Source organism: Mangifera indica, chromosome 2, assembly GCF_011075055.1.
Source record: "Mangifera indica cultivar Alphonso chromosome 2, CATAS_Mindica_2.1, whole genome shotgun sequence".
In the NCBI taxonomy this organism is placed as follows: Eukaryota; Viridiplantae; Streptophyta; class Magnoliopsida; order Sapindales; family Anacardiaceae; genus Mangifera; species Mangifera indica.
The window spans coordinates 22,945,403-22,954,150 of NC_058138.1; the positions used below are offsets into that span (position 1 = coordinate 22,945,403).

The 8,748-nt window shown below is 35.9% G+C and overlaps 3 protein-coding genes across 3 annotated transcripts; 2 read left to right on the forward strand and 1 right to left on the reverse strand.

The window, feature by feature from the left end:
• The first annotated feature begins 1,114 nt into the window (after positions 1 to 1,114).
• Positions 1,115 to 2,127, forward strand: LOC123209015 (uncharacterized GPI-anchored protein At5g19250-like). The gene is made up of 2 exons (XM_044626718.1): positions 1,115 to 1,311; positions 1,426 to 2,127. Exons 1-2 carry the CDS (start codon positions 1,233 to 1,235, stop codon positions 1,941 to 1,943), a joined length of 597 nt encoding a protein of 198 aa, XP_044482653.1. The 5' UTR covers positions 1,115 to 1,232; the 3' UTR covers positions 1,944 to 2,127.
• Positions 2,128 to 2,707: 580 nt separating this feature from the next.
• Positions 2,708 to 4,320, forward strand: LOC123209011 (UPF0481 protein At3g47200-like). Its single transcript, XM_044626716.1, has 2 exons — positions 2,708 to 2,818; positions 2,906 to 4,320. The coding sequence occupies exon 2, from the start codon at positions 2,910 to 2,912 to the stop codon at positions 4,182 to 4,184; it is 1,275 nt and encodes a 424-aa protein (XP_044482651.1). The 5' UTR covers positions 2,708 to 2,818; positions 2,906 to 2,909; the 3' UTR covers positions 4,185 to 4,320.
• LOC123209010 (serine--tRNA ligase-like) lies at positions 4,234 to 8,150 on the reverse strand. Its single transcript, XM_044626715.1, has 9 exons — positions 7,886 to 8,150; positions 7,735 to 7,805; positions 6,854 to 7,015; positions 6,671 to 6,776; positions 5,965 to 6,158; positions 5,645 to 5,748; positions 5,365 to 5,548; positions 4,818 to 4,997; positions 4,234 to 4,651 (listed from the first exon to the last, which is right to left on the reverse strand). Exons 1-9 carry the CDS (start codon positions 8,016 to 8,018, stop codon positions 4,442 to 4,444), a joined length of 1,344 nt encoding a protein of 447 aa, XP_044482650.1. The 5' UTR covers positions 8,019 to 8,150; the 3' UTR covers positions 4,234 to 4,441.
• Between the last annotated feature and the right edge of the window lie 598 nt (positions 8,151 to 8,748).

The window sequence follows — 8,748 nt, forward strand, 5'->3', positions numbered from 1 at the left end:
GACACATTCTTGAAGAACTAATTAATCATGTGCAAACTAATTAATCAAGTAGTGTTTCAATAGTTTCAGGCAAATTTTTGCTTGTTTACATGACCCTGTTGAAGAATGAAACACTGTAATGCAATTGTCTATGATTAACTAGTTGATAATTTCCTATATTCAGATTTCAACATTTTTCTTTCACAAATCAGAGGCTAATTAACATTGGAAACAAGAACTAAATTGATTAATCATGAAGATAGTCAGCATTTCCGACGTATTTGAAACTTGTAAAACTCTTCATTGTTATTTTCCTGCCTGCTTGCAGACGAAGACAAGGACACTCTTCTTCAAGGCATTAACAGTTAGAGGACATTGCTAAACCTTCCAGCCCTCCAAAAGAATGACAAAGCTGGATGTCTAGCCGACGAAATTGCAAATGACTTTGACGATAAGCCTTGCAGCAGCACCACTGTAGCCGCCAGCGCGCCGCAATCAGCCAACTACAACGACTCCGTAAGCAAGTGTAATATTGATCCCAACACCACAACCGACGGCGTTGTGCTGCCGGTTTGCGTACCCAGCTTGGTTCCAACGCTTGTGCTCACAAACTATACACGCACCAATTACGCAAGGTATCTAAACAACACCAAGTATATCGGCGTGGGCGTCCGCTCGGAAGATGATTGGATGGTTATGGTATTGACTACCAACACTGTTGCAGGAAGCTTTGCTAGTAAAGCAAATTCTTTGGTTTCAAAGGTGGGTTTGGGATATCCCAGCTGGGTGGCTTTGCTTTTGGGATTGCTTGTTTCTTTTGTGTATTAGTGAAAGTACTTTTTCCCTTTTGAATCACCTGTAGATTTCGTAATTTTCAGCCTGTAATTTATCAGACTTCGTTTAATTCTAGTGGCTCTTCAAATATTTGCATATTTTTCATATTTTATACGTTCAGAAAGAGCCCAAACAACTTATGATTAGTTGGATATGGATTTAAAGAGAACTGAGATTATTCTAAGCGGCTTCTGCAAGCAGCTTGACGTTGAAGCCAGTATCGATAAAGAAAGATATATGGATAAAACCGTAAGCAATGATTAAGAATTCGATTCCAGGAAGCTTTCTCTTTAAATTGCCCTGGAAAATCACAACCGTAAGAAGCCAATATGTACTTCATTGTTCTCTAGTCTTTTCTTCTGCAGTCTTATTATTTAGCAAACATACAAACTCCCCTTTTTTTGATAAAGTACACATACATGGCAGGTCTCAAACTTAGCCTCTTCTTCCTCGTGCTCCTCCAAGCAATATGCTTTCTTCCTCGTGGAGTGCACTGCGGTACAATTCTCCTCCCTCTGCTTGGGATTCTTTTGGATAATCACATCATATATAAATAGTAGCTTATTTTATAGTTTTTGAACTGCTTACAATCTGGTAGCTTATTTTCTGCAGGGGACGAAGACGATCTTCTCCAAGGACTCAACAGTTACAGAACATTAATACGCAAACCACACCTCACAGAGAACGAAAAAGCAAAGTGCATGGCTAAAAAGATTGCAAAAGATTTAGAGGACTATAAATGCAACGCCACCAATGGTGTAAACACCCCAGTGTCCACCCAGCAAAGCTTTGCCACCGACAAAATTCTAAGCGAGTGCAAAATTCTCCCGGAAAGCACCAAAGAAGGAGTTATACTGTCAGTTTGTGTGCCCGATCTGGTGCCAAGTCTTGTGTTCACAAACTTCACATACACTTACAAGTACACAAAGTTCTTGAAGAGTGCCAATTACACGGGAGCCGGGCTCGGCTGTGCTGAGGACTGGATGGTGCTAGTGCTGACAACGAACACCACCGGCGGGAACTTTACCCCCACCAGCGGAGCAAGTTCTTTGGGGTTGAGGAAGATCAGTGGTTTGAGTTATAACGTGGTGGGGTTGGTGATGGGATTGCTTGTTTATTTGGTGTTTTGATGGTGATTAATTGAGGTGGTATTATTTTGTTGCTTGTGTTTGAGTTTTGGTGTGTGAATTGTGAGTGATGATTTGTTTTATTGTGTTGAAGGATTGTAATTTGTTCGTGTAATATACAAATTCACTTGTAATTATAATAAGAACATGAAAATGGTTACAGAAATAAATTTTTTTATGAATAATATTCCAAGTCTCATCTTTTTGAAGAGTTTTTAGGGTTCATTATTTGAATTATTTGATGTTAACTGTGTTATTATTGATGAATATTTATGCCTGAAATATGAAATTGACGACTTCAACTCGAAATTTTTGAAATACCCACTAGAATTGAAGCAATTCCTTGATGCTTGCTAGCGTCCACATCTTCCTTCTTTGAGGGCGTGCGTGAAAAATGTTGAATGGTCAAACAACTGAAAATGGAAGTTCCATAAGTAACACTAAATCGGCTATAAGGCTTCGACAACGTGTTTGATTTAACCGTTAGAACCATGTGGCCTTTTCTAAATCAGCTTCCCTCCCAAACATTCAGATATACTCCAGTAACCAAAACCCCCTGTACTTTTGAATGTAGCTTTTAACCCCGACCTTACTTTAGTCCAACATCAGCACTTTTCCTTTAAATTCAAAACAACTGGACCATAACGGTAGCTTTATACGTCAGCACAGTCCTTTTTTCTCTTTCTCCACGTGGCCCCTCGTTCATAGGATTCCATTGTGTTTATTATTTCTAAAAAGAACCCACCTGATTGTACCGTTGATTCTTTTAAAATATACACTTACTGTGAACTGCACATATACAAGGCCAGGAACCACAAGAGTAACACGTCCCTGCTGCGAGGTAGCTGTGGCTTTCCAGAGAAGGAAAATCAACTCAGGTCAGTTCATGCTGCTCTTACATTTCATTCATCATTCTCCTTGGCTCAACAGCTTTATTGACTATTTTTATCCGCCTTTTACTTTAGAACAATGACTGCTGCCCTAAAACATGAAGATCTGATCCAAAAGTTGGAAAATGACACTGATGAAAGCCTGGAGTTCAAGTCTGATCCTGATCAGTGCTGTATATACAGGGTGCCTAGAAGGATTCGAAGAGTAAATGACGAAGTTTTCACTCCTCAGTTAGTTTCTATTGGTCCTCTTCACTATGACAAACCAGACTTAGCAGACATGGAAAAGAAAAAAAAGCAGTATGTGAAAAGTTTTCTTAAACGGACAGGAAGAGAGAAAATAGATGAGATTCTAAGTCACATCAAGGACAACGAAGAAAAGATTCGTACTTGTTATGCAGAAGCATCTACACTTCTAAATCCTGAGTTTGTTATGATGATTTTATATGATTCTATCTTCATCATAGAGATCTTCTTAAGAGAACACTTAAAAGATAGAAGAGACATATTACTTGCTACAGTTCCACTACATCATACTCTATGCACAGACTTGCAGTTATTCGAAAATCAACTTCCTTACTTTATCCTTGAGGAAATATACAGGTTAACTGGCATTCACATATCTGCTACCTTCATGCAGCTTTCTTGTAACTTCTTTTCGGCATTTATAAGCGTGGAGTTAAGTGCTTTACCCCCCCAGTGGGCAGTTAGACATTTCACAGATTGGAGAAGAATCACTCTACTCAAGCACTACCAAGCATCAGCGTCAGCCAAAGAATGGATTGATAGTTTACCTTGTGCAGTGAAGCTACATCAGTCAGGTGTAAAGTTTAAGTATATTCGTACTGAAGGAGAACAGAGCTTATTTGATATAAAATTTGAAAAGCGAAAACAGTTAATCCCATTTTTTGAAGTCCATGAATTACAGATACCACAACTATTAGTAAACGATGGGACTGAGCGTCTACTCAGAAACATTATTGCCCTGGAGCAGTGTCTTTACCCAAATGATTCCCAAGTTTGCAATTATGTTGAATTGATGGACTATCTTATCAATACTGAAGAGGATGTAGATTTACTTGTTGGAAATCAAATTATTTCCAATCATATGGGAGACAATGCTTCAGTGGCAAAAATGTTTAACAAACTTAATATACTTCATAGCCAATCGTCATACCATAACTTATGTGAGCAGCTCAAAGAACACTACAACAGTCCTTGGAACAACATCAAGGCCACTTTGAAAAGAGTATATTTCAACAATCTATGGAGAGGCACAACAACTGTTGCGGCAATAGTACTCTTGCTTCTAACTATCATACAAACTGTATGTTCTATCTTGCAGGTTGTGTAACTTTATTTGATACTTGTATTAGATCCAGAATCCACTTGTATTAGCATAATTTTCAGTTTCAAGCTTCTTGTATTAATAATAATAAAAAAATTTTAAGACATGCATAACAAAATAAGGCTGTCCCGCTTCTTGGCAATTCATTACACAACAATTTAACTCAGTTCTTACTGTTTCCAATAAGAATAATCAGATTTTGCAGATCTTTAACATCTGAGTCTATCTGCATTAGTCTTCCAAAATGTTCGTAGAGGATATGCCTAAGCCTTAGATTTCTTACCTTTGTCTTCCGCAACTGGTTTTGCTTTGAAAGGCAGGAAGGTCTTGCCACCCATGAATGGTTGTAAGACTTCCGGTACTTCAACACCATCTTCCTTCTGGTAGTTCTCAAGGATACAGCAAATAGTCCTCTCTGTTGCCGTAAGTGTAGAGTTCAACAAGTGCACATATTGCTTCATCTGTTCATTGCTCTGCAATATTTCATAGTTACAAAAGCATAATCGTGAGTTTGTAAGAATTCTGGCCACAGAAATAATATTAAATGATACATTGTTTCATGGAAAGTGTATAAGGGCAGCAAACTACACATTATTTGGCTTGGCCTGCACCAACTAGGAACAAGTAAACAGAACATACCTTTTTCTGACCATATCGAATCTCCAATCTTCTCGATTGATAATCTGTACAGTTCGAACATGATACCAACTCTCTATAGGTTTGCGATGCAGGAAACCATCCTTCCAAATCATACTTCTTCGCAGCTGCATCATTCAAAGCACCAGAGACAATGGCCACAATTTGATACGGGATGTTTAGCTGCATGTAAATAAAATTCAATTAGAGCCAAACTATTCCTCATGAATTATTAGATTGTTCATCCACACTTTGCCATTAAAAAAGATAGATATAGGAATCAGACTATGATTGTCTGCTTGATAGAAACACATGCAAATATGAAATTTGTATTTTGTTTCTCAAGGGTAGAAAACAGAGCCAGAAATCCAAAAATTGACATGTCACATTTGGTTGGCCTGTTTATCCAACAGATTCCCTACAGATTTACTGGACAGAGATATAACAAAGATAGCAAAATAATTAACCATAAGTAAAGAGACGAATAATAGAGAGATATATGTGCAATTGCATAATCATGCTGAAAGAAAAACAAAGAAAGTCATTATACCATTTTGTAAAAATCTTCAGAGTTTCTAATCATTTCCTCATGCATTTCCCATGAGTCATTTCCATTTGGACTGGTGATGCAGAATTGTTCCACTTTCTCAAACTGGTGAACTCGAAAAATTCCAAGAGTATCTCGTCCATGTGAACCAGCTTCTTTACGGAAGCACGATGAGTATCCAGCATATCTGATCAAGAAATTGTAATGTCCATAAGCAACCACAAACAAGAACTCTTTCGTAGCAATAGGGACAATGGCGACAATGGCTCCAAAAGATCATCACCTTAGAGGTAGCTCGGAAGGATGGATCCAATCATCTATATGATAAGCACAAAGAGGCTGTTCAGATGTCGCAATAAGGTACTTATCATCTCCCTCACCAGTAACCTATCAACATCAACTAATAAGTCATGCTCAAATTGTAGTCATGAAATTCCAAAAGGAACAGCAATTTTAGTTCAGCATTTATATTTATCTGATTGAAAGACACATTAGTGTCTGTGAAAGGAATCCAACTTTATACCAACAATCAGCTCTTTTGACCAGATGGTAGAAAAAATAAAGAGAAGATAATATGTATTAACACAAATTTACGAACATAACCTTGTAAAGCTCTTCATCAAATTGTGCTAATTGAGCACACTTGGCCATAATGTCTTTTCTCATGAAGAATGGAGTTTGTAATGATGTATATTGTCTTTTCTCCAAGAAATCTAGACCAAAATTTATCAAAGCTAGATTAAGCCGAACACCATCTCCTTTCAAGTAGAATCCTCTACCCCCAGCAACATCAGCACCTATTTCAAGGCATAAGATCAGTAAAAACTATACTATAACGGATGGAAGTAGAAAAAAAATGACGAAAAGTGAATAGAATTGCTTTAACACTGAGGAAAAAACCAAATAATCTGCTACCAAATAGTGATGCATATGAAGTTTATACACACAACACAAATGACCAAAAAAAAATTAAGGTCAAGTTCAAGTAACAAAATTGGACAACTTACTATGGCTCCAAATGGAGGATTTTGGCTCATACAAACTCAAATAACCAAAAATTGCATATGCTTGAGCAAAGTTAAAAAAATAATAATAATAATAAATAACAATAAGAATAAAACTTATTTGGAACATCATTAAAGCATAATAGAACCAGAAATGATAGTGAAATGGAATTATCAAATCACTCAATCATAGATTTATTCATCATTCCAAGGACTACCTATCATAAACAACTAAAAGATATGCGTCTCATCTCCAAAAGGGAAAACAAATAAATAATAAAGCCTGAATACAAGTTATTTAATACCTTTCTTCAAATCTGCAATTCCAAGAAGCTCAACAAGCTCAACATGATTCTTCAGTTTTGGCTCTATTCTTTTCTCTCCCCATGTTCTAAGCACAGCGTTATTTGCCTACACAAATCATTCCCATTTCATCACCTACAGCATTATGCAACATATATGTAAACTAACTCAGACAAGTCACAAACCTCATCATCACTGACCGGTACCGAATCATGCACGAGGTTCCCAACTATTTCCAACTTTGATTTCAATACAGTCCATGCCTCACGAACTTCAACTTCTTTGTCTGCTGTTGCTCGCTTGACCTCATCTGACTTTGCAATCATCTCAGTTGCATCATCTTTTGACTTTGTCCAAGACAATTACAGAATTCAGTTTCACAATGAACACCAAGAATTTTGAAACAAAAGATTAAAGTGTTCAACTGTAAGCAAACATTAGGTTGCCTTTATACCCAACACAGAAGATATTCAAATAAGAAATCCACACATGTTACTTTATAAATTCAAATTTTAAAAATGCTTTAACAATGAACACTCATGGATATATTTATGTTGATTATAGTCACGTCAGCAAGCACATATTAAACATTCTGCTTCAGCATCCAAACACAATTGTAAGTGTTCTAAGAATTTCAGTTAGGCTGTGTTTGTTGGCACAAATTTCAGCACTCTAATTGTATGTAGACCAATCTGAAGGCCACCATGTTACATACTCAACAAACTCAATTTCAGTTCAAAAACTCTTGATCCAACGCCTAGCACCATGGCAAAGAACCAATAAGTACAAGCATTAAAAAAATTGTCCAAGTTTCAACCACTCAATAATGCCGACTTTTTTTTTTTAATTAGAAAAAAAGAGTTTTAAAAACAAAAAGTTCCATTTTTATTTAGTTAGTCTGCTAAATTTTTTTGCTCAGTACAATGTTCATATCTTTTCCATTTCTAGCTGCTTTAGTAGCTCTTATATTCTCATTTCTACCGATGATTTCTTAGCAACCAAACAGAGCATAAACATTCATGGCATCAAAATCCATAATGAAGAAAAAATAACCAAAAAAACTCACAATTTTGAGCTTAGCTATTTCCTTATTGATCTTGTTGATCTCTTTCCGGATATTCTCTAGATCAAATTGACCTACGCAGAACAAACAAAATAAACAAACAAAAGTGAAAATAAAAGAAAATTAAAGTTCAAGTAGTGAATAAAATAATTACGCTGGCGCCATTCTTTGTCGAGTTTAATGATCTCGTCGACGAGTTCAACACTGGCGAAGCGACGCCGTTGCGACTCGCGTATAATTTCAGGGTTGAAGCCTTTCTCTTCTCTGAATAAATTGATGTCCAACATTTTTCCACTGTCTTACGAGAAACGAGCGACGAAGAAGAAGAAGATAAAAGTGAATGTATAAGCCTCCAAAAAACCCTACCTTTCTCTACTTAGCTTTGCATATCCGCTGCCTTCCTTACGATGGGCTTCCACGAAGGGTCAACATTCCATATCTTCACTGGCTTTTAGCAAAATTATTGAAAGATCCCACTTGTTTCGAAACTATCACAACTTAACCATCCCTTTTTGGCCTCACAGGCTGCAAAATCACAGTAAACACCATTTTATATTTATTTATCAATTGCATAAATTAGTGAAAAAAATTTTAGGTGTATAAATATAAGATTTTAAACTTTTAAAATTTTATATATATTTTATTCAAGTCAAGCAAAATTGAGCAACTGAAACTCTAATTCATTGTGACAAATATACATAATTCTCTTATAGTAAACTAAAAAAATACTCATAATATAATAAAAAAGACTGGTTTTTTAAATTTTTTTATTAATTTTTTATTTTAACATAATTTATGAATCTATATTTTAAAATAACATTATATATTTTTTATTGTATTAACACACAAGCCAAGAGTTGACATATTTATACGAGAGTGAAAAGTTCATATCCAAACTAGACATTGATATAATGAAAGGATTGACAATATTAGCAAGTAATTAAAATTTTAAACTTTTAATAAATTTTCAAAATAAATTCATTAAACAAAAAATCTACACAGTTTTCTAACCTTGCA

Coding starts and splice junctions, on each gene's coding strand:
- LOC123209015 (XM_044626718.1), top strand. CDS start 1,233: ATGGCAGGTCTCAAACTTAGCCTCTTCTTCCTCGTGCTCCTCCAAGCA. Junction 1,312..1,425: donor TCCTCGTGGAGTGCACTGCG/GTACAATTCTCC, acceptor TATTTTCTGCAG/GGGACGAAGACGATCTTCTC.
- LOC123209011 (XM_044626716.1), top strand. CDS start 2,910: ATGACTGCTGCCCTAAAACATGAAGATCTGATCCAAAAGTTGGAAAAT.
- LOC123209010 (XM_044626715.1), bottom strand. CDS start 8,018: ATGTTGGACATCAATTTATTCAGAGAAGAGAAAGGCTTCAACCCTGAA. Junction 6,777..6,853: donor TACCGGTCAGTGATGATGAG/GTTTGTGACTTG, acceptor TGATTTGTGTAG/GCAAATAACGCTGTGCTTAG. Junction 4,998..5,364: donor CTGAAGATTTTTACAAAATG/GTATAATGACTT, acceptor ATTTACATGCAG/CTAAACATCCCGTATCAAAT.